This window comes from Salvia miltiorrhiza, chromosome 6, assembly GCF_028751815.1.
Source record: "Salvia miltiorrhiza cultivar Shanhuang (shh) chromosome 6, IMPLAD_Smil_shh, whole genome shotgun sequence".
Classification (NCBI taxonomy): domain Eukaryota; kingdom Viridiplantae; phylum Streptophyta; class Magnoliopsida; order Lamiales; family Lamiaceae; genus Salvia; species Salvia miltiorrhiza.
The window spans coordinates 36,674,182-36,699,941 of record NC_080392.1 but is presented as its reverse complement, the minus strand read 5'-3'; the positions used below and the strand labels follow the sequence as shown (position 1 = coordinate 36,699,941).

The 25,760-nt window shown below is 37.3% G+C and overlaps 1 protein-coding gene across 1 annotated transcript; it reads left to right on the top strand.

Moving 5' to 3' along the window:
* The first annotated feature begins 201 nt into the window (after positions 1-201).
* Positions 202-4,011, top strand: LOC130989348 (probable galactinol--sucrose galactosyltransferase 5). The gene is made up of 3 exons (XM_057913305.1): positions 202-1,673; positions 2,337-2,882; positions 3,250-4,011. The coding sequence occupies exons 1-3, from the start codon at positions 432-434 to the stop codon at positions 3,811-3,813; spliced, it is 2,352 nt and encodes a 783-aa protein (XP_057769288.1). The 5' UTR covers positions 202-431; the 3' UTR covers positions 3,814-4,011.
* The last annotated feature ends 21,749 nt before the right edge of the window (positions 4,012-25,760 follow it).

Here is a 25,760-nt window from a genome sequence, read left to right as displayed (position 1 = left end):
TTCTCCAGTCATTTCTGCAAATTAAGATGTTTCTATAAAAAAAATCACATCACATATATTTTGATATGGATAATGTTAATTAATTACATAACCCCACACTACACTACAAAAAAGTCCAATTTTCTAATCGCATAATCAAACCGTCCATTTCACTGTATCCAAACTTTGCCTATAAATTCTCAATTTTCCCAAACTAAAAGTTCATTCAAACAAATCTCATCAAAAGCATATAACTCAAACATTCATTCATTCTAACACCAAAACTAAGTGTAGTTTGTTACCAAAATTTCTCCCTTTATTCCAGATTCTGCAAGCCCTTTTTTTAGCTGCTTGCTCATCTATATAAACCTTCATTGTTTCCTCTCCTTCTTCATCAAACTCACAACATCTCTCTCTCTCATCTCCATCTCTCTCTCTCCCAATCTTGAGAAATGGCTCCGAGTTTGAACAAGGGCGGCTCCAACGCCGCCGTCGTCGTCGACGGCTTCACCAACTCCATGATCACACTGGACGAATCCAACTTCGTCGTGAACGACCACATCATCCTCTCCGAGGTGCCCCTCAACATCACGGCGGCGCCCTCGCCATATGCGGTGGCGGACAAGGCGGCCGCCTCCGAATCCCCCGGCTGCTTCGTCGGCTTCGACGCCGTGGAGGCCAAGAGCCACCACGTCGTCCCCATTGGGAAGCTCAAGAACATCAAATTCATGTCCATTTTCCGCTTCAAGGTTTGGTGGACCACCCACTGGATCGGGTCGAACGGGTCGGATCTCGAGCGGGAGACCCAAATAGTCCTCCTAGACCGATCCGGGCCGGGCCGGGCTGACCGGCCCTACATCGTGCTCCTCCCGCTCATTGACGGGGCCTTCCGGGCCTCGATCCAGCCCGGGCCCGATGACTCTGTCGACCTCTGCGTCGAGAGCGGGTCGACCAAGGTGACCGAGTCGTCGTTCCGGGCTTCGCTCTACATGCACGCCGGGGACGACCCATTCACGGTGGTGAAGGACGCCGTGAAGGTGGCGCGCCACCACCTCGGCACGTTCCGCCTCCTCGAGGAGAAGACGCCACCGGGGATCGTCGACAAGTTCGGGTGGTGCACATGGGACGCCTTCTACCTCACCGTGCAGCCCACCGGCGTGATGGAGGGCGTCAAGGGCCTCGTCGACGGGGGCTGCCCACCAGGCCTCGTGCTCATAGACGACGGGTGGCAATCCATCTGCCACGACGACGATGACCTCAACACTGAGGGGATGAACCGGACCTCGGCTGGCGAGCAGATGCCCTGCAGGTTGATTAAGTTCGAGGAAAACTACAAGTTTAGGGATTACAAGAGCCCGAACCCGGCCCGGCCCGGCCCAAAAACCGGGATGGCCGCCTTCATTCGGGATATGAAGGAGACCTACACGAGCGTGGACTACGTGTACGTGTGGCACGCTCTGTGTGGGTATTGGGGCGGGCTTCGACCCGGTGTGCCGGGCCTGCCCGAGGCCAAGGTGATTGAGCCCTTGCTCACACCCGGGCTTAAGACAACCATGGAAGATCTTGCTGTGGACAAGATTGTCAACAATGGTGTTGGCCTTGTTCCTCCTAAACTGGCTGAGCAAATGTATGAAGGAATGCACTCTCATCTTGAAGCTGTTGGGATTGATGGAGTCAAAGTTGATGTCATTCATGTAAGTATTTCTGTTTCCATATTTTAAATTTTGAACCCATCACCTTTTTATTTATTAGGCTAACATGTTAACTATTACACTATAATGATATTATGGGCTTTTTAGGCCCAAAGTCTAATCGGCTGTCTAGGATCCTCAAATTTAAAAAATAGACTCATTAATTATATCTTAATATTTATTAATCTTGAACTTATTAGAAAAAATATTATTTGACAATGATTTATTAAAACTTGCAAATTAATACTATGTTTTTGAGTTTGTTTTCGTATTGTGTTTGTTTCATATATGTTATTGTTAACTATACCAATTATTATATCTTCAAAAAAATGATTTTATTTATTAAGAATGAAGTATTTTTTTTAGAAGTATTAAAAATAAAGTATTGAAAACACTTTATCTTGAATATGCTATTGATGATTTTGTTTCGAAAAATACTTAAAGATCTAAATTATCTCAATATTTGATCATTGTTTTTTTGGTTCATTGAACTTTATAGATGAAAGTTATGTGCCCTATCTGTAGCTGACAACAAAAATATCAATTTTTTTGTTTTTCGTCTCAAAATGTTAGGGTCGGCCCTGTGTCTGAGCGGGCTTTATAGGCCAAGTTTTTTCATACTTTTATATTTCCTTGGGATATTAACATAAATATATACATATGCAGTTGTTGGAAATGTTGTGCGAGGACTACGGCGGTCGTGTGGAGTTAGCAAAGGACTACTACAAGGCGCTGACGAAATCGGTGCAGAATCACTTCAAAGGCAACGGTGTGATTGCGAGCATGGAGCACTGCAACGACTTCATGTTCCTCGGCACCGAGGCGATCACTCTGGGTCGCGTCGGTGACGATTTCTGGTGCACGGACCCGTCGGGTGACCCCAACGGGACCTTCTGGCTGCAGGGCTGCCACATGGTGCACTGCGCCTACAACAGCTTGTGGATGGGCAACTTCATCCACCCCGATTGGGACATGTTCCAGTCCACCCACCCTTGCGCCGAGTTCCACGCCGCGTCGCGTGCCATATCCGGTGGGCCCATCTACGTGAGCGACTCCGTCGGGAAGCACAACTTTGAGCTCCTCAAGAGCCTCGTGCTCCCCGACGGCACCATCCTCCGCTGCGACTACTATGCCTTGCCGTCGCGCGACCGCCTCTTCGATGATCCCCTCCACGATGGCAAGACTATGTTGAAGATTTGGAATCTCAATAAGGTAACTCATCTTATAAGCTCATCCAAAATGTTTAACAAAATATAAGTTTTCTAAGAAAAATACATTTCTTTTTTAATAATTTAATAACTAACAATTTTTTTACAAATATTATTACTGTAGTTTGTTATCTACATCGTATGCCCTCTAAAACAGTTCATATGCTCGATCAAAGTGTTTATAAGCTCCTAAAAAAAGTAACAATCATTTTAAATATTATTTCCGCCTCCAAATTCATATATCTTCTATTTTATCTCTCAAAATTTCAGCTATAACTTTTAAGTTCAATTATACAAATAATTTAACAATTTTTGAACTCTTAAAAACTTACATTTAGCGCTAATTTGGCTTAACTTTTTGTTGGCGACAGTTCACCGGAGTGGTCGGAGCTTTCAACTGCCAGGGTGGCGGGTGGGACCGGGAGGAGCGACGCAACCAGTGCTTCTCCGAGTGCTCCCGCCCGGTCTCCGCCAAGGCGGGGCCGAGCGACATCGAGTGGAAGCAAGGCACGAACCCGATCGCCGTCGACGGCGTCGAGACGTTCGCGATGTACCTCTACAGCGAGAAGAAGCTCGTGCTCTCAAAGCCCTCCGGTACCATCGACATCGAGCTCGATCCGTTCAACTTCGAGCTGATCACCGTCTCTCCGGTGAAGAACATCGCCGGAACCTCCGTCCAGTTCGCGCCGATCGGGCTGGTGAACATGCTCAACACCGGCGGCGCGATCCAGTCGGTGGCGTACAACGACCGCGCAAAGTCCGCGAAGGTCGGCGTGAAGGGAGCCGGAGAGATGAAGGCGTACGCGTCGCAGAGGCCCGCGGCGGTCAAAGTGAACGGCGGGAACGTGAGATTTGGGTACGCGGGATCCATGGTGGCGGTGGAGGTGCCATGGGCGAAGCCGACTGGAGTTTCTGTGGTTGAATACGTGTTTTGATTTAGTTTCCTGATTTGGGGAAATCGTGCCCTAATTTGAGATGAAATTGGGGCTTTTTTAATTTTTTTTATTTTGGGGATTTTCGATGATTACAAGGGATGTATTTCGTTTCAAGAAAGGAAATGTATTTCCGATTAACGGAATATGAAATAAATTTTCTGCATAAGCTTTGCTTTAATTGAATACTATATTGGATCACGGTATGAGTATTATTTATATTTGTGTATTTTAATATATTCAACAAATCAAGAATAATATACTATGTATTTCATTTAGGAATTGATCGACTTTGTGTATAACTGTTATGTAGATTCAAGTCAGTTTGGTTTTTTTTTGGAAATACAAAAGATATATAATATATAATCAAATAAAAAATTTGCACATAGGCGATACCTGTACACCATACAAAATTGAAAAAATTAATCGCATGCAGGTAAAATTGAAACTCAAGACCTCTTATAAATAAGAAATTTTAGATGGCTCAACTTTACCTCTTAAACTAACATTCAAGTCAGTTTTATCTTATAAAAAAATTGTCTCTGAATTCTACCCATCTTGCTTGTGACTGCTGGCAGTGGCATCTTTAACTAAATAAAAGATTAATTATATTTGTCTCCACTAATTACTTTCCTGCCTTATATGACAAAATATATTCATTATCATTAAACTTGTGGGAAATTATTTTAATTAATTTGTTAAATGGCGTGGTCGAAGACAACGACGAGATCATATTTTAAAGGTTTTAAATACTACCGTAAATTGTAAATTTCACCGCAATGAAAAAAAAATACGCCTATTACGTGTTCGAGAAAAGTCCTGGCTGAAAAATTGCACAAAAAACAAACAAAGAAAATGGCACTACGCCGTGGTGAAACCACTGCCTTGAAAATTAAATTTGGGCGACAACGAGGTGCACACCCTTCACGCTGATTCATCCCCCAAGATTTGAACACCTAGGACCAGGGCCGGTCCTGACAAAAATAAAATCAATTTATTAATTTCTGTTCATTCATATAAAATAAATACTGCAATTAGAATTGAATAGAAAGCTTTTTTTTTTATTTTTTTTATATATACAGTTCACATACACATATCAAATATATGGCCTATTATAATATAGCCAATGCTAAACGCCTAAGACTCATTAGCCATTTATCTATTATATTTTAAACTTTACTGCAAAGAATCATTCAAATGCAATTAGTGATTTTAATTCTAACATTTAGAATCATTCAGTTTCGAAAATCAAATATTTCAACAGAAAATTAAATTGTACTAACCTGAAAAAGTGGAAATCAAAATTGATGATTGCCTTCGGCCTTCCTTTCAATTTGATATCAATTTTCCAATACAGATGATCACTCACTTGATTGTAGAATGTAGATGAAGATTTTCAGTATGTAGATTGCAAGGAATTGATAAAATTGTGGTTTTTAGATGAAGAATATTATGAATATATAGTTCATTGTTAACGGTAGAAAAATTTTGGGAAAATATTTCTGGGATTAATTTGGGCGGCTGACTGTTTGCAGAAAACAGGAGAAGATGAAAAGATTAGGGGTGAAAGGTACAATCCCATAATTATATCTACCGAATCTGATATGCTAAATAATCTTTAAAGTTGTTTTATTTATTTTAAAAGAGTATTAATAATTATGATATTTTGAGCCCTAATTAATTAAATGGATACAATATTCTTGAGCCCAATTAAAAACATATCAATATACAATTATATTTTTATTTAAATCGGGCCTAAAATATAACATATATATTAAAGGTATATAATTTTTTTGGGCCCCCAAAAATCATGGGCCCTGGGCGGTCACCTATGCTCGCCCATGCCCAGGGCCGGCCTTGCCTCGGGCACTAATATGACATATGTCTGGTAAAAAGAGCCCAAGCCCATAGCAACATAAGCCGAAAGAAAGCTCACGAGCCCTGACCATTTCCAACAATCCCCCACAAATTGTCAACGGATAAAAGAAAATCGAGCATTAGAATGAATTATCGCTTAAGCATTAGTAATCTTACGATTTTGAATTGACACATAGTGGAGAATCATAAATTTCACAAAGTGAATTGGAATCTTGAACTAAGTGAATTCAAATGAGAGCCTCCACAACACGTGGCTTTTCCTAGAATTCTCCAAACTTTTATCAGAGTCAAAGACAATTTTTAGACCCCTTGTAGAAGGAACATACAATGCATTTTCCAAACATGAAGTTTTTTCAGACGTTAATTTAAGCATGATATTTTTTTTACTGGGAATCGCACCCACATTAGATTTACCTATGTAGACATATTCTCCTTCTCCAATGGCGGATCCGGGATTTTAAATTTGGGGATGCGATAAATGAATACATAATTATAAAGAGGTGAGATTCAAGTCGCAAACACCACCTTTTCCACCGACAACTTGTTCTCTGCTCGTATTTGTAATGAGAAAAATGGAAAAATGAAAAAGAGCATAAAATTAAAGAAAGATTTTAAATTTTTTTAAGGGTGCAAAATACCAAAAATATTATTATTAATTATAAAATGTTATATAATATTACAATCTTTCTTTTGGAATACAGTTGTACCCCCAACGCCCCATGCTGGATCTGCCAGTGTCCTTCTCCAGCTTCTTCATAGTTGTGGAACAAGTCCTATTTTCTACAGAAGTGGCTAGAAGCTCCCGTGATAAACACCCATTCTGACTTCTTTTCCACCATATTTGCCTCAACAACAACAACTATGATTTCGACGCCCTTTCCATCGTTCTCAAATTCTTCAGCAATATTGGATTGATTCCTACTTGCCGCAGGATTATTTGGTCCTCAACGTTGTGGGCATTATAGGCCTTGTATACCGGAACACCACAAACATTGCAAGTGACTTTCGTGTTCTTCTTCACGATCTTTTTGTCTGTTTTGTGGCTTTTCAACAAACTAACCCTTTTAACAAATTGACCCTTCTTCGGAGTAAATCTGACACTCATCCTTTCATGTAGCAACACTAAATTCAACCATCTTAGCATTAGACTAATCCACAAGAAAATTTGTGCCATATAAAATCACGCCACTAGGTGTTCGACAAAAGTCCTACAGGAAACAAACAAAAAAGAAGATATTATCATTCGTGATCATTTTTCTAAGGCATCGCTTAATATTACTTTTTATTCTTATACTCCCTCCGTCCCACGAATCTTGAGTCAATTCTTTTCGGCACGAGAAGTAAGAAAATAGTATTTAGTGTGTTAAATGTGGTATGTGAAAAAATGAAAAGATGAATAAAGAGGATTTTTTTTTTGCCATATAAGAAAATGACTCAAGATTTGTGGGACGGCCGAAAAAAGAAAGTGACTCAAGATTCGTGGGACGGAGGGAGTACTTCAAAAACGAAATTATCATAGAGATCATCAAATTCGCAACATTCGCTACTACAATACAAGATAAAGCATAGGGTAATATAATTTTCTAGAGAGTTTTGTTGTGAAAATATTATGTTTATGTTCAAATTATTTTGACAAAAGATTTGAACCTAAGACCTTAGGTCTTGGACATTAACTTCCTACCGCTAGGCCAACACACGCACATATTATCATGAAAATTACAAATATATCATAGAATTGTGTTTGAATGTGGATGTTTGACTCATCTAACGAATTTCGACCCATCATATGATTTTACATGAGTTTATTATTATTATTATTATTATTATTATTATTATTATTATTATTATTATTATTATTATTATTATTATTATTATTATTATTATTATTATTTCGCAAGGTGCAAGGCATCAACACTTACTCAATTGCTGTCAGAGAGGATTCCATCGTCTGTCTATACTGTCTTGGGCGTAGGTCATATATTTGTATTTTTTTCACGCTCGGAATTCTTTAAAAGGGTGAGCAAAATAACCAAAATCGAATAATTGAACCGATCAAAACCGAAATATTAAAATATGGCTTGATTTTTTTGATTTGATTCGGTTTGATTCTATAAAAACCAAACAAAATCGAAAACTCAAATTATATTTATATAATAATATATTAATATATACTCGAATTACATATAATTTATATATATATATATATTATAAATACATACATACTGATATACTCCCTCCATCCACGAAATAGAGTCCCGTTTGACAATGGACACGAGTTTTTTTTTTTTTAATAAAGTTGTAAAAATTGTTGTAAATAGAACAAATGTATAATTTATAGGGGTAGTGTTAGTAAAAAAACATATAATAAGAGTACATTATTAGTTAAAAAATAGAATTAAAATACAATTTATAGTTAAATATAGGAGAAAAGGTATGATGTAATGGTTCCAAAAGTTAAATGAGATTCTTTTTCGTGGAAAAAGAGTTAAGCGAGACTTTTTTCGTGATTGGAGAGAGTATAATTTAGATATTAGATACAATTTAATTTTCCTTTTTTCTTATATTTCAAAATTTTTCTGTTTTTTGTTTTTTTCGACTTTTTCACTTTTCTCAGGTTTTTTTGGATTATTTCGATTTTCCGGTTTGGTTCGGTTTCAATTCTAAAAATTTCGATTAATTCGGTTCGTTTTTTTTCTTTTCAAAACCAAATATAAAATCGGTTTGGTTTGATTTTTAGCAAAAAATCAAACAGAAAATCGAATGCTCACCCCTAATTCTCTGTCGTATGTTTTCATTTGCATTCCATTTTTAAATTTTTTTAGTTTATTTATTTATTATTTTCTCAATACTTATTGTAACCGACTGTAGGCTTTTATTTATTTATATATATCGGTACCAAATGCAGTGAGGTTCAACTCTATTTATAGAGGTCTTGAAACTCTAGAGTATAATATAGATGTGTTGAACGTGGTGAGATTGTTTCAGGTAATGAAGTTACGGCCTTCTAAACTGTAGCATGAAGACTGCACAATACTTGTGCTCTAGGAGTTTATGGCAATTCAAGTTTTGATCCGGTCATTTTACTTATTTTTTCTTCTTCTTTTGCTCCGCGACATATACTATGAAAACAAAAAATAAGCTTTGATGAAGAAGATAAAATAATTAAAGTTAATAAGACACTACAAGAAAACGCGGCCCTAACGACCGAAAAGAGAGCAGTAAAAGTTAGGGTGCCTCCAACGGGTAAAAAACCCAGCGTTCAAAATTAGGAACTAGCATTGGAGAAAAGAGAATCTGGTTTCAAAAAAGAATTTGAGACACTGGTTTCCCAACTGACATTTGTGGGCCCGCCTTCACCTTTAACTTTTGTTTATTCTTTTTTCTTTTTTTATTTCATTCTTTCTTTTTGGCTGAATTCGGCAGTTTGCCATTTCTTACTTTTTTTTAAATTTTTTTTCTTTGGTGTGTGTTTGTTATTATTATATTAATTTGATTTATTTTGTTTATGTAATTCCAAATAATGTAATTTTAATTTTAGTAATATAATTTTAATTTTATTAATGCACTTTTAATTAAACCTCGAAAAACGGCCGTTGATTTCCTAACGACCGAAATAACGGCCGTTTTTGGTGGTTGCCATTTGGTCCGGGGTGCTAACGACCAAAATTTTCGGCCATTGAAACGTAACGACCGTTTTTCGGTCTTTAAAATCTGCGGACCTTTGTGATACCACGACAAAACTGGGAAATTGACGACCGTTTAGACGGTCGCAAATTAACGACTGAGGTAAACGGTCATTAGCAAGCTAGAAATGTTAACGATTGTTATCGGTTCGGTCGTTAGTTAACGACCGAAAAAATGGTCATTAACGGCTGTTATTTCAGGTTTTGGAAGACGACAGTTAACGACCGTTTCTTATTCGAATTGTGTGGCCCAGGGACAACAGCAGTGATAAATATGTGTTGTTCTCTCATACACATCCAATGAGGAAGATTGTATGGGGTAATTAGGATTGGCCACGAGGAATATTACTTTCCAAAATTGTTGAATGGCGAGAATCCATCGGTACAAAGCCCCAATCTTACATTTATGACTTCAGCTGCAAAATTAGGAAATGTATTGTCGAAATGTTTCCATGCAGGTGAGTCTGCAGAGTGTCGAAATGTAGCATGCCATCGCATATCAGCTGTTGTTGCTTTAGATGCACATAACCTTTGTGTAATACCCCGCCCATTTATATTAAGTTTAGAATTTATTTTTAATTTAGATTAGGATGATTTACGCTGAAAAAATGAAAAACGATTTATTTTTAATTCCAACAAAATCTATTTTTTTTCAAAAGCTTCTTATAAAATTTAGTCTTTTGAATTTTGTGCATGGCATAAAACGAATTATATGAATATGAGATTATTTTATAAGTTAGCATTTTTTTTGTATATGATTTAATTAAAATTTATATTAGACTTTAATTAATTGAATGTGTTGGGCTTTGACAAATATTTATTTGGGCCTTAGTTTTAATTGAAATGATATTCTATAAATACCAAAGCCCAAGAGCCCAAACCAACCTCCTTTGCCACCACAGTCAAGTACAACACGCCATGCTCTTCAACCATGTCTCTACAATTCAGCTACACTATTCATGCTTCAACCATACCTCTACAATTCAGCTGCACTATTCACCCATCTTTTCACACTGTTCAGCCTCTCCTTAGTTCAGTATTTACCTCCTTTAAAGCCATCCTTATTTACCTAAAATCTTTAGCAGCGGCAAAGGATTTTAGACGGTAAAGTCTCCCTCTTCTCAATTCAATTTCTGCACATAACACTTTCTTGACCCTTCAAACATTTATGTCTTTCTGCAGAAACCACGACGACATACAGAACAAACAAAGCACTCACTAAAGGTGCTACCTTTAAACTTCTTGGATTAAATTTCATTTCAATACACATGTTTTAAGCACCCAGCCAATGTTAGAAACCAACAAAGCATGAGTAGCAGCCCCATAACTGAAGATACAAGCATTTTACATGTATAAGGAATTTGAACAAGATTTATAATCGTAAAATTCGAACTTGATTCTGTGCTAAACTTGAGCCTTGATTGTTGACTGTTGAATGTTGAGTGTATGCTTGCTGTGGTGAGAGTCGAGTCAGGGGAGAGAGGGCAGGCGGCGGTCAGCGGTGGCTCCGAGCTGCTGTCTGGCCGGAGCGCGTAGAGAGAGAGAATGAAGCCGAGGGTGCGTGTGTTATGTTGGATGGGTCGGAAAACGGCGGCGGTTGGCCTTATCGGCTGATACAGTCGCCGAAGTGAGTAGAGGAGAGAGTGAGACAGAGACGTGGTGAGGGAGGAAGGCGGCGATTTCAGATCTAGGGTTGGAGGCGGTGGTGGCCGGCTTCTTCGCTGTTGCTGCCGCCGACTGCCGGAGTCGAGAAAAGGGAGGGGGCGACGGCTTCCACTTCGTGTGGGTGTGTGAGCTGTCGTGAGAGAGGGAGACAGAAGGAGATGGAGGTCAGGGGGCGGCGGCAGCGGCCGGAGGCCGGCTGCTGTCGTCCGCCGGAAGAGGGAAAGGGGGGGAGCTGGGCGGCTGTGTGGTGTGAGTGTGTGCGTGTGTTTCTGAGTGTGTGTGTGCGTGTGATTAAAATGTGGAAGGGAGAAAGGGATTTAGGGCTAGGATGTTGGGCCTACCTTATTTTCTTTGGGTTTGGGCCCGATTTATTTATTAAGTCTCGGGCCTTTTTTTTTCAAGTCATGGACTGCTATTTATTTTACTTGGGCTATGCTCACGTATTAATTTGGGCTGCGAATTTTTCAAATAAAAATGTGATATTTCATTTAATTGTTAGACTTCTTTAATTGATTTATTAATTTGGCTCTTTAATTTGAGTTTAATTAATTATTTTTAGAAAAAATTTGCATAATAGTATTTTTCTTATTATTATTTTTAGAAATTTGCATTAATATTTTTTTGCAAATGAAATCTTTTGATTAAATTAGTTTTATTATGAATTCAATTATTTAAGTAAAATCGAGCAAGGATATTGTTGGTGTCCTTGACTCAAGAATTTAGTTTTCAAATATTTATTAAATTTTGAAAACCCAGCTAAGTGAATCATAGGATGATAAGCACTACACCACGACTTAAGATTAAATTCAGGAGACCTATTAAGATTATAGATTTCTTGTAGGCTTTGTAGACCGTGAGGACTAGCGCTGCTATTCCGATCCAGAGTTAAGATTAAACAACAGGCATTGCCTAATCAGGTGGGCTTACTTTCCAAATGTATAAAGTATGATTGAGTTATTAAGCTCTAAATGTTTCAATGAAATGCAAATTATTTATTCAATGAAATGCAAACTGTTTATCCAATAAAATGTTTATGTGCACTCTGCTCTGTTTAAGGTTCGCCACAACGAATCAATTGAGGTTATCTTATGGCCTAACACATTATTTGAGAATTGTGTACACTCGTTAGCTGACTCGGTGGGTTGATCTCCATCGGGCACTAACTAAGAGACGTTATAAGGGTGCTTGCTGGATGTGTTCCGGAGCATGTAATGTAAGGCCTGCATGGGTAGCGTTCCGATGTCAAATGAAACTTGTCTGGGTTACGCCCTCAGTTCAAGTAAATGTGAGAAATGGATCCGACGGTGGCTAAAAGGTCCGAGATCACAGCGAGTAACAGAAAGAGAGTGTGACATGTGCGCACAAATGAAATAAATGTTTTAACATGCTTAGAAGTTATTTCAATTTAAAACCTTCTAAGTCATGTCAAGTATAATTGGGTAAACTGCTCTTATGATTATGAAATGTTTATAAAAATTCTAGCCCACTAAGTACATTAGTACTTAGCCCAAAATTATTTTCAAATGTTTTTCAGGTTGATTGGTCGGTGCTGACGGGGCAGAGCTGAGGCTAGGGTTCAACTCTGTATTTTGTCTTCCGCTGTTGCACTAGCTCTTATTGTCTTCTGTTTCTCTAACGTAAGACTTTTATGTGAAATTCTAAATTATGTTTCTTATCAAGCTTAGACTCTCAACTTCTAGCTCTATGTTATTCAACGTTGGTTTTCAGAAGCATGAAACCAAACTTGTGATCCTGAGGTTTAGAATGTTGTTGATTGATTGGTATCACTTGATTTCTATCTTTCTTAATTCAAAGGGCGTTGCCCGACCTTTTATCCTATTATCTGAATTTCACAAGGTTCTTCCCTTGTTTATTTCTATGATTTTAGTCACACCTCGATTATAGTTTATTCTTTCAAGAATTGGGGTGTGACACTTGCAAATCTTGGGGTAATTGGAAAGTAGTGCATCTGACTGACTGCAACTAGGCCGACTACCACTAGGACCACTGGACTCTTTGTAACATTTTGCATCGCAAAACTTACACTCATCCAAGTTTTCATCATCCCCCCAAAAAAACATACTGATAAGGAGTAAAATATGCACCATCGTTGTGCACGACAGGATCGAGATATTTCTACTTTATTCTTATTATTGTTATTATTATTATTGATATTATGATTACTTTAAATATTTGGTACAGCTCTGACTTGACAGAACTGGCTCAACTTCCTGCCTTGGCAAAGCTCGGCTCCGTTTTCTAGCTAAGGTGCTCGCCAGCTTTGGCCTCATGATTCCAAGATACAGAGCAGCATAAAGGGGCTTGGACCTATTGCTTGGATCGATGGGCTTTAGTAGTCAAATAAGCCCAAATGTTAAGTTTACCTTGACACTTATAAATAGGACCTTGATTGTTAGATTAAAGGACTCTGTTCTTCATTCTTGAACTATGTACAATGTAATCACCTACGAAATATAGCAAAACTCGAGCAATCCCGTGGACGTAGATCTTTTATGATCGAACCACGTATATCCGGTGGTTTATTGTTTTTATCTATTTTCTAGTATAGGAATTATTTTGAGACTCATCACATACAGTTATTGCGACAACAATCAATCTTTTCAACTGACAAACCCATCCCATGAAGTAATTTCTTTGCACTATAGAAATATCCTGTAACTAAATTAATTATCATCGGGAACTATTTCCTTAATCAACTTCAAAATTTGATCAATACATTGCTCTGACATATTATTCTCAGATTTTAAACTCATCAATCGAGCTACAAGAGATAGTTGGGTATGAGTTTTACAGCCAGATCACAACTCTCTATCTGTCGCCTTTAACATATTATATAAATGTGGGGTTGTTGGGTTGTTGGGTTTGGAGGTTCTTCAATTAAATCATCAACATTGTGAAATTGTGTTGTTGTTACATCCATCATCATCGTCTCATAATGATTTACTTCCCTATTTTGTTCAATTGTTACAACTCGCCTAGCAACATCAGAGACTTGCACTAATGCTTCACCGTGTATCGTTCATATATGATATTTAGGGATGAAACCATTCTTTGCCAAATGAATCCTCACAGTCATTGGAGTATCAAATTTTTTGTTCTTACATTTCGTGCACGTACATTTGATTTTATTTCCAATCATTAATTTTGGTCGAGAAGATGCATCCATAAACTCCTCTTTTAAACTACCTTGAGCATAACGCCTGTACATCCACCCATAATCTAAACTCATGTTTCTATTTCCTGCATTCATTTATTATTAAGAATTTAGTTAGCACATTAGATTTCAATCAAGGATTTAATTTTGAGAATTCAGATTTTACGAATAGATGAAATTTAATATTTAATTAACGATTTAATTTTGAGAATTCAGATCTTAAGAATAGATGAAGTTTAATATTTGAATAATAGATGAAGGTTATGATTTGAAGAAGATGAAGATTAGGATATAACGAAGGATGATGATTAGGATTTGAAGAAGGTTGAAGATGAGGATTGGAATTTCAATACAACAACAAAACCAGAGCGGTAGTCATTGCTACCGCCTCCACCTCTCCCCCACCGTCGGCCCAACCTCTAATATATTCACGTATACATTAATAAAAACATGCTTAATCACCTCTCCCCCACCGGCGACACAATCATGCTATAATTTTAATTAAAACATGCTCAACGCAATTAACCATATAATAAAAACATGTTATTCGTCCCCTTGGGATGGCCTAGTGGTTGGGGTGGTTGCCTGTTGTCCAAGAGGTCACAGGTTCGAGTACTCTCGGCCACAATAACCACTAGGTGGGGTGTGTGTGTGGTTTGTATTATTTACAATGTAATTTCATCAAAAAAAAAAAACATGTTATTCGCCTCTCCCCCACCGGCGACAGAATGAATAAAATAACATTTACAATCTAAATGTCACTAAGTTCTTCAAACTAACCTACTACTATCTTAAGAATGTTACTAAGTTCTTCAAAATAGATAAGAATGTCACTAAGTTCTTCAAACTAACCTATTACCATTCTAAGATAAATTTAACTAAGTTCTTCAAAAAAAACAAAACAATCTAATTAACAAAGTTATACTAACCAATATAAATTAAAATTATCATAAAAATCATAAGCCAATTATCATGCATAATTAATGAAATAATTCACATAAATTCATGCTTAACCTAACCTAACTTAAATCCTACAAAATTTACACAAATACATGCAATAACTCACATAAATTCACATAAATTCATAAATTGACATATATTTTAAATATAAATTCATAAATTAAAATTAGCTAACTCTAACCTAAATCTTAAAAAATTAACCAAATTCTAACCTAAACTAACCTTCAATGGAAAAAGAGAATGGGGGCAATGGCAGGTGTGTCTCCGGCGAGGTCAGTGGCGTTTCCGAAGAGCGCATGTGCATCTCCGGCAAGGGGGGGCTGTGGTATCTAAAATTAATCAAAGAAAATTCACAATTTTATATAATAAAAACACACACACACACACATATAAAACTTACCGGCGTTGGAAGGGCGTCGCCGACGTCCGACAAAGGCAGGGGCAAGGGCGCCTCCGGTGTGGGGGCAGCAGCAGAAGCAGCCGGCGGGCGGAGGGCATAGGGCGACAGGGGCAGGGAGGGTTCGATTCACCGGCGGGTAGGCGCAGCAGCAACAGTGGCCAGAGGACTCGATTCAACGGCGTGGGCGTCGATGAACGTGGGCTATCGTCGAGGCACGGGGGTCTGAGGCGAATGGGGGGAGAGGGTGGGATGGCGTGTTAGGTCCCGGAAGGTCTAGAATAGGCGTATGGGGGGAGGGAATACACCTATAGGCTATTTTTCAAAACACACGAGACAACCTTTAGAAGTTAACTGATACTGACGAGTTTGAAAGATGTAAATAGTTAATAACGATATCAGTTAAGCAAATGTTGAAGACTGATACTGAAATAACTTCAGTGAAGATATCAGTTAAGCACTAGGCTTTAACTGATATACTCGTAGAGGTTTAGTCTTAGATTTGATCAGAGGAGTGTTATGAATCTTATTGACTATCCGAAGATTAATCAGTTAGACTAATAACACTGGCAGCGGAAAACTTATCTTTTGAAAAAGCCTTTTAATAAACACGTTGTCAGGTTTATGTTTCACTTTGCAGTTAATGAGTTTCAGTTAAAGACGTTTGAGCACAGATGAGAAAGTAGAACTGAAAGCTGTAAACGACAAAGGGATTTTTACGTGGTTCGGAATCCAATTCCTACGTCCACGGTCAGTTGATCACACTGACAAACACTCTGGGCTTATGCTTACGGGTGCACAACAAACCTTTAACTGAAAATATACTTTTTAGTACCAACACACTGGGTTGGATTTCTCAATCACGTAGCACGCACTGGGTACTAAGATCTCTTTGGAGTTAGAACAGTGGTTTGAACTCCACACAACTCAAACACTCTTTTCGCTCAGTTGAAAGGAGGTTCAAAAACTACCAACTAGATCGCAGAGAACAAGCTCTCTGTAATCGGTAACTTAGGCTTTGGATAAACAGGTATTTGCCTAAAGTTCTAAGAGAATGTATGTAATCAATAATGGACTGATTTTGGCTTTAGAATTCTCTTCTTCGATTCAAACTTGGGAAGACTTTGATTGGCTGAGTTGTAAATCCGACAGCGTTTCAGCTTGTGTATTTGAATCGATGAAGATTGAAGTGATCCTCGAGCTTTATTTATAGGAGATGTCTTGAATAAATCCGTTGGCGGAGATGGTCTTCAAGAATTCATTCGTTGAAGAGTAATTCGAATTTTACTGAGACTTCAATCTTCGAGGTTCCTTATTTTGGTGAGAAACGGCTACTCACGTGCAGGAGGTAAGGCGCCTCTAAAAAGGTAATCACCAAAAAGGAATGCTCTGCAGAGTAAGGATGATCCTCTGTATCTCTGAATTTAATGCGGCTGTACTTTGAGTGCGTGGCTTCCTTTTAACGTTGGAGTTTCAGTCCGAGGAAGAATGTCAACTGATACTTGTCTTTAGTATCAGTCCGCTGATTCCACGTAGCCAACATTAGATGAATCAGTCATATCTGATTCTTCAGTTGATAAACTCGTTTAGTCAAATATCAGTATTTGACTCTGTTTTTAAATGCAAACATCAGTTAAGTTCTTTAGTCTTCAGTCTTCAGTCCTTCGTTCTTAATTCTTCATTCCTTCGGTCTTCAGTCTTCAGTCTTCAGAACACTAAACAAACTAGAAGGTGAACTCCAACACTTGAGTTCGAAAGGTTATAGTCTATTACAAAGAAAACTTAAGGATTTTGGTATCATCAAAACTAAGGCTAGGATATTTCATTAAGTTCCCAATAATTTCCTCCTTTTGATGATGCCAAAACCATACAATCAGTTCTAAGACAAAAGGCGACTGAAACCAAAAGGCAAGTTACGAAACATGGTGAATACTATTCCACCTTAACAGATTATCCTTAAAAACTTGCACTAAGAGGAAGAACATAACAGTTAAAGAACATAACGAAGACAAAATTGAAATAAGTAATCAGAGCCTGGACAAAAAGACATTGTCTTCAGGTTGAGGTCAAGAGGAGTTGTGTTTTCATTTCAAAATAACTAATGAGAAATCAGTTGCAGTACAGAGCAAAACATAAGAAAATACAAAAGAAACACAAATTCGGATTTGTGTTGAACTCCAGCTTGATCTTCATCTTCTTTCTTCCTTCTTTCTTTGCTTGTTTCTTCTGCACTTGTTTTCCTTTGACTCGAGGTCTTACTAGTTCGTCTCCCTTTTGAAGTTCTAGTGATCATTTTGCTTTACCAGCTTCAGTCTCAGATGGTTTTTCTTTGCCTTCTTTTTCCCCCTTTTTGGCAACATCAAAAAGGAAGGATGACTGAGGTTGGAAGCTATGATCAGACAATACCCAACTCCGTTTCTCAGAAACTTGTGAGAAGATTTGAGAGGAGTTTGAGCAGAGGTGACTCAGAAGAGGAAGACGCCAGTGGGTGAGGGAAATGATGAGGGATGAGGGGAAGAAGAGTGTTTGTGGAGATGAAGGTGGGAGATATCGGTGGGTATGCATAGCTCTTGTGAAAAGACAAAGAAGAGCGGCTGTGCATACGGACCTTAAAGGGGAGGATTAGGGCTTAATATGGGGAGGGAGAGAGACAAGGTGGGATGGGCTGGAGAGGCGAAAATCGAATCAGTGACGGTCGTGAGGACTAGCACTGTCGATTTGCGGCAAGGGATGTCGGCGGACAACGAGAGAGAGCTCGTTGTTGTTGCCATTATGGGAGGTGTACAAGATACACGAGATAAGCTTGATAACCAGTTGAAGTAACCAACGGAAGTTGTTACTTCAACTTTTATCCTCCCGAAGCTTAGAAGCTTCTTTGCGCCTGGCATGATGATGGAAGATACTCAAATCTCCGGATACAAGTGAGAGAAGAAAGGTGCTTGAGGTCAGAGAAGGACAACAATCCAGTTGAATGGTCCTGTGAAGATCAGGTCGGCGAGCATCATTTTCCCACTCCATGACTCCTTTGTCATTGGCCTCTCCATGGATGAAACAAGAGTTTTCTGTAGAAGGAAAGTGTTCTCACAAAAAGGTCTGTGGAAAAATTGTAAGTTGTGATGAAGAAAGATTTCAAGGCATAAGGTATTTAAAATGCTAGAATTGTGAAGATTTTTAAATAATTTTTTTATTTAACAACCGACCATAAACGATCGTTATTAATTATTTAAAATTAATTTATTGTTATATAAATTAATTTTATATTCTCTGTTACGTAACGACCGTCCCTAACGGTCATTAGAATAAACTGAAAAGAAAAAAATGAAATTAAATTAAATAATGACCGTTCAGAATGGTCGTTAAATTAAAAATAATTATAAATTTAAAATAACTACTTAACTACCGGACTACGGTCGTCGAAACGATCGCTAAAGTGTAACAACCGTTAATAACAGTCGTTAAAAAGAAAAAAAATAAAGACAAATTTAATTAATAAATTCGGTCGTTATTTTGTAAATTTCGATCGTTAGACCCGCTTTCTTAGCGACCGTTTTTTTTCGGTCGTTAAAAACGGTCGCAGTAGCATTGTTTTCTTGTAGTGAGAGTTACTATTAAAATAAATCTATCTGGTTCGTTTTGAATTCCTTTCTCGAAATTTCTATCACATGTTCACATTTTTTTTATTAATGTTGAAATTGTAAATATGTAATTTCCTCAAATAATTTGATTGGAATTTTTTTAGGGTTAATTTGATTTCAAAATTGATTCAACTTATAATGATTAAAAATGCATGGCGGTAGAGGAAACTTCCGTTAATGACAAAGCATTTGTGCGCTGAGGTGCAGAAGAAAGCGGCCTAACGAGCAACGGTGGTGTAAAGACGGAGATGGTGGTGGAGAAAGCATGCCACATTAACTCAACAGCATAGCAAAAAAAAAAATCTTTGAATTTTCAGGCTAATAAATATTATTAATTTATTCGGTATTTAATTTAGAGGCTATAAAGATAAAATAATCAATTTAATATTTATTTTCATAATTTTTCAAAATTGTAATTGTAATGAGCAAAATGTGACTATGAATAGGATCATCCATTTATACTCATGTGTGTCTTTTGATGGGAGAAAAATTGCAGATGAGGCTACATAACTTTATGTTTATATATCTTAAATAGGTCCTCAAGTTTTCATTTTTCATTTTGAGGTTATTGGCATCTAAATACATCAATTTTGAGGATAATTTAGTTTTGTACATGAACTTTGAAAAATGTCAAAAAATACACATGAACTTTAATATTGCAGCAGTTTAAACTCTATAAAAACCCTATAATTTTCAAGTTTAGAGATGTCTTATAATACGAATTCTTTTAAAGATATCATATACGCTGTCATTTTTTAAAACGTCTGATGATATTTTGACTTGCCACAGGAGCTTTATTTCGAGCGAAAATTGAATTTGTGGTAAAATTATTACAACATTAAAGTTTATGTTTTTTTTTTCTCCTTTCAAAATTCATGTACAAAATCAAATTATCCTCAAACACTACTAGAAAAATGCACATACATAACACGAGTTCGAGGGTATTTTAGGACAGTAACTTAGGTTGATTTGGAAATTAGGACAAAAACCTTCGGACTTGTAAAAATAGGACACTAATACCTAAGTTACTGTCCTAAAAAATCCTCTGACTCTACATAACACCATATATATAATGAATTTTTCAAAAAACTGTTATGTACGTATGAGCGCATTTTAGATAATAGATAACGCTTATTTAGACGCTAATAACCATTTATTTTAACAAGTAAAACTCGCAGCAAATGGATTTCCTTTTCATATGTATTTACTTTTACTTTAATACCAATAAATCTGGAATAATCCTACACCATGAAACACGACATTGACGAAAAAGAAGGAAAAAAAGAAGGAAAATCATTAAGTCACCACAATCAAAATCATTACGGAAAAAAAGAAGGAAAAAGAATAATCCACCTTTAAAACAAAGAACGTTATGTAATGGGAAAAAGAAAGAAGAAAATTGCTGGTCTTCTCTTGTAGTCTTCTTATATTATATGGTCAAATAATAAAAAAAATTACAAAATCATTAAGTCACCACAATCACAATTAAACTCTTATACAAGTCAAAAACTAAATGTAAAATAAAATAACATTTCCAATTTGCAAGCGAAAAATAAAAATAAAAATATAAATAGAAAATTAAATCTCTCAAAACCCAAAATTAAACTAAGTCAAATATGGTAGGCAATCGAAAATGATCAAAACAATTTCCAATATGGACCGGATGATCAAAATTATAATCCAAATTAATATTTAATTACTTAATCAACAATTTCTTCAACACATGCACTATATAAATTATAAACCCATCAAAACCATATCACTTAGTATAAAGAATTTCCCCCAAATACACACACACATAAATCAATTTATATTCATCTAAGAGAAACACACAGCCGATATATAATTATATATATATATGGCGAAGCTTAATATTTATGCCATTTTGATTATTTTTTATTTGTTTATGGCCTTGCAAATTATAAATGGTAGGGTACAATTCGACACAGAAGATTCTCTGCTGCCGGAGATTCTCTGCCTCAAAAATGAAAAGTTGGCAAAGATTCACTACTACGCTCATGACATAATCGGCGGCCCAAACGCTACGGTTCACGAGGTCGCACGCGCCAACGTCTCCACGGACGCGCTGCTCTCGTTCGGGAAAGTCTACGTTGTCGACAACCGGATCACTGCCGGGCCCGGTGGCAACACGGCGGAGCTAGGCAAGGCGCAGGGCATCTTCACCTCCGCCGACATGGAGACGACGGCGATGGCGATGAGCATCAACGTCGTCTTCACGTCGGGGGAGTACAAAGGGAGCACCCTCAGCGTTGCCGGCCGGAATGAGGCTGCGCTACAGCGGCGCCAGCTGCCCATCGTCGGGGGAACCGGCATTTTCCGGTACACACGTGGCTACGCCGTCGTCGGCATTTACTCGAGCATCGCGGGAGAGGATTCCGTCGTCTATACTGTTTTGGAATACACCATTTATGCGACTTTTTGTCCGTAGAGCCATCTTATTTACCATAATAAAAATGCCATATGGCAGTTATATAGAAAACCAATATATTCAGTTAAATAATACAAAATAACTTCTTGTATCTTTTTGTTTAACACAATCAAATTTTCTAGAACAATTTTTTCAATACACAAATTTGTCAAAATCATTCAATCTTTGTTTGCATGCAACATTGACGTTTTAGGATGTGTTTTCAATAGTTTTAATTTTGGAAAATTCCGCTCAAACTAATGCAACAGTAATAGGCATAGTTAACGTCTTATAAGCAATTACAAGATCATATGTAATATTTTTAATTATATAAATATATAAAATCAATATCAGATAAATTGTCACAAGTAAAACTAGTTTTAGAATAATATTGATTCTCAGATGGAATATAGGATTTTATGTTCGAACCACTTAATTTTTCGTGTTCTTGATTTTGTTTTCTATTTCTTGCTGCATATGTTCGTATAGTTAACTTTAATTTTTACGTAAGTTATTAAATTAATGACGTTAATCATAATTTTTGAGATATCTATATAAAGCAAAAAAAAAAAAATGTTAACATGAATTAAATGAAAACAGTGCTCACGTACGAATGATGGTCACATATATGTAGCATAATATTCTTCTCGCTTAATTTTCAAATTATAGTTAGACCTGTGATATGGCAATCAATTCGATTTAGCTTCATTTCTTCAACTTTAATTGAAGTTCATTTTCTCTAAATTCACATGACGCTATATTTCTATTTTTCATTTTCTCTATTCAGGCACATCCAAATAGTGACGACCAAAAATTTAAAAGTGAGGTCGAAGGTTCACATTCCACTGTTCCCCTTTTCCAAATAAAAAATAGAATAGAAAATATAGATTTACATCTATTCAATATACATGTGAATGCACGTTGTTACATTGGTATTTCCTCGGGATGAGATCCAGTGTCCCACAATCTTTTGTGTGTCACTGTGTCCCATGTTTATATCTATTATTTTAAAAATATTTTTTATAAAAACAAAATTTATTATAATACTCGAATTATATTTAATTTGTATTTCAAAAAATTAAATTTTTTTAAAAAGTATATACCATGAATTTGAATTTATCAACCTATTAGTAGCTAATAAAAGTGAAATTAAATGATAAAAAATAATTATATACTTTAAATTAATGGAATAAATCATAGTTAATAATCACAAAATTAAATTAAAGCATATAAAGTTGAAATTGAAGAAAATTTATATAAAAAATTAAAGGAAATTAAAAATGGGACACAAAATGAGACATAAAGTGTGGTACACTGAATCTCATTCCGTATTTCCTCACATATAAAGTAAAGGTATCCCATTATCAATTGTTAATCAATATATGTTGGATTATAAACTCCTCCCTATATACAAAATCCAATCACACCAACACAACAAATTCCCTTCTCAAATATCCAATTCGAAACAATAACTAATCATGGCAAAGCTAGCCCTTATTCTAGCAATCTCGTACTTGCTCGTGTCCACGCTAGGGAAAGAAAAATTCGGAAAGCTCCATTTCTTCGTCCACGATCTCCACCGCAACACCACCACGTAGGATGTGGCACAAGCCTCCATCACGGCTTCAGCAAAGTCCGCGTTGTAGGCGACCTGGTCACGGCGGAGGCGGATGCCAACTCCTGCCCCCTCGGCCGCGTTGCAAGGGCTCGTCACGAAGTCCGACCTAACCGTGATCGGCATCACAATGAATGTCAACTTCTACTTCACGGTGGGGAAGTTCGCGGGCAGCACGCTCAGCATTCTCGGCTGGAACCACATGTCCAACTACACGCGGGAGCTGGTGGTCGCCGGCGGCACCCGGCGCCTTCCGATTTACTGGTGGATATGCAATCCAAAGCACTCTGAAGTGGCGGTGTTGGAATACTACGTCTACACCACCTATAGCCCTAAAGCCATCGACCTTGATGATGTTGAGGTTGTTGAAATGTAGAATTCTCCAATGCATGAGGATATATTATATGATTCTTATTTTTAATTGGGTTAATTAGTTTTAAATTTATAAACTATATTAGTGAATTTTGACTTTTTCCGTACTCTATGAAATTGGTGAATAAATACATGAACTTTGATTATTTCTGAAATTTTCCCAAAATTTAAGATTATGTACCAATCGAAACGAACGTGACATCGGAATTTTTAGAAACATAGCCGCAATTTTTATAAATTCTAGTCCCACATCTAAAAAGTTCGATGTGATCACACCCATTTCGATTTGACCGAAATCTTGATTTTGATTTTTTTTAAATAATTAAAATTTGTGTATTTGTTCACCAACTTAATTTATACTTTACATAGTATGGAAAAAACCATATTCGACTAATAATTTATGGATTTATAGCCAAACCCTTTTTAATTTGCACGGATATAGGGGCTAAGGATGTGATTTGTCTTCAATTCTTTAATACTGACAAATGTATTGTGAAGATTAGTAGTTTTTGTTTCAATTTTGATATTTTTTTATTTACATAATAAAAATTAAAAAAATAAGAAATAAAAACGATAATGGTTGAATTAGTTATTTATTATATCACATATATATAAAACATTTATTTATGTAAAACACACATATATATTCACATTTATGGTTCCCCATTTCCCCCCTTGGTGACTCAAACTCCCAACCTTTAGTTGGAGGGAAAACATCTTACTAATTAACTGAGCTGCGCTTCGTTGTCATTTATTTCGACACTTTAAATGTTCATAATTTATTTATTTTAAATCTATATTTTTATATATAATATATCAAATTAAAGTTTTTGTTGAGATCTTTAGGTGAAGATGCATATATATCTATTTATGTTAATGGAATTGCTCAATTTCATGAAAGAATGATTGGAGAAGAAAGAGAGATAAAATGGACTAAAGGAGAGAAAAATTAATACTCCCTCCGTCCCACGAAGCATGACACAGTTTCCTTTTTAGTCTGTCCCACGAAGCATGACACGTTTCTAAAAATGGCAAAAAATTTACCCTTTATTCACATTTTCACTTTTTCACCTACCATACTTAACACACAAAATATCAATTTCTTAATTCTCGTGCCAAAAAGAAGTGTGTTAGAGCATCTGCAACGGTTACACGATAGCAGCCTACTCGTGTAAGGCTGCTATCGTGTAACCGATGCAACAAACACTTACACGAGGGCTACACGTTCTACACGCGCCTTTAAAAAAAAATTGAATTTTGAATTTGAACGGTTTTCGTGCCAAATATGATCGATTGATTTTTTTTTTTTCTTCTCTTTATATTCCATCTTCCTCCTTCTTCTTCCTCACTTTCACTCAACAATTCTCCTTCTTCTTTCACTTTCACCTCCTTCTTCTTCCTCCTTCAAGCCTTTTCTTCTTTTTTCTTCTGACAATGGCAGAATCCGACCACGGTTCTTCGTCTGATTCATCCGACGGTGTAGCTCACGCGATCATGGAGGAGATAGAGTTGCATAAACAATTGCTTGCTCACATCTACGCCCAGTCGGCGTCGGAGGCGGAACGTGCAAAACGTCCCCGGTCTTACGTCCACCGTGATCGAGAGGAAGCCCATCTACGTCTTATGCAAGACTACTTCAACGACAATCCGACGTACGGACCTACATTTTTCCGACGACGTTTTCGAATGCAGAAGGAGTTGTTCTTGCGCATCGTCGAGGCTGTTCAAGGTGAAGATACTTACTTCCAGATGACCACTGATGCAATAGGTCGGGACTCTCTCTCCCCGTTGCAGAAATGCACGTCGGCTATCGGCCAGTTAGCCACCGGCGTCATTGCGGATACTTTTGACGAGTATCTCAAAGTCGCCGACTCCATCGGGCGTGTATGCCTCAAAAAGTTTTGCAAGGCGGTCATCCGGGCTTTTGGAGCCCATTATCTGCGCCGTCCAACGCCGGAGGACATCACACGTCTTACCCAGATGCACGAGGCGCGACACGGATTTCCCGGAATGCTCGAGAGTCTTGATTGTATGCATTGGGGGTGGAAGAATTGCCCTAAGGCGTGGCACGGCGCATATACACGCGGTGATCAAGGGGAGCCAACCAAGCCGTTGCATCCCACGATCTGTGGATTTGGCATG

What these genes read in the sequence shown, in the direction of transcription:
- LOC130989348 (XM_057913305.1), top strand. Translation starts at nt 432, where the DNA reads ATGGCTCCGAGTTTGAACAAGGGCGGCTCCAACGCCGCCGTCGTCGTC. An exon ending in TCAAAGTTGATGTCATTCAT is followed by an intron (nt 1,674 to 2,336) that starts GTAAGTATTTCT and finishes ATACATATGCAG; the next exon opens with TTGTTGGAAATGTTGTGCGA. An exon ending in AGATTTGGAATCTCAATAAG is followed by an intron (nt 2,883 to 3,249) that starts GTAACTCATCTT and finishes TGTTGGCGACAG; the next exon opens with TTCACCGGAGTGGTCGGAGC.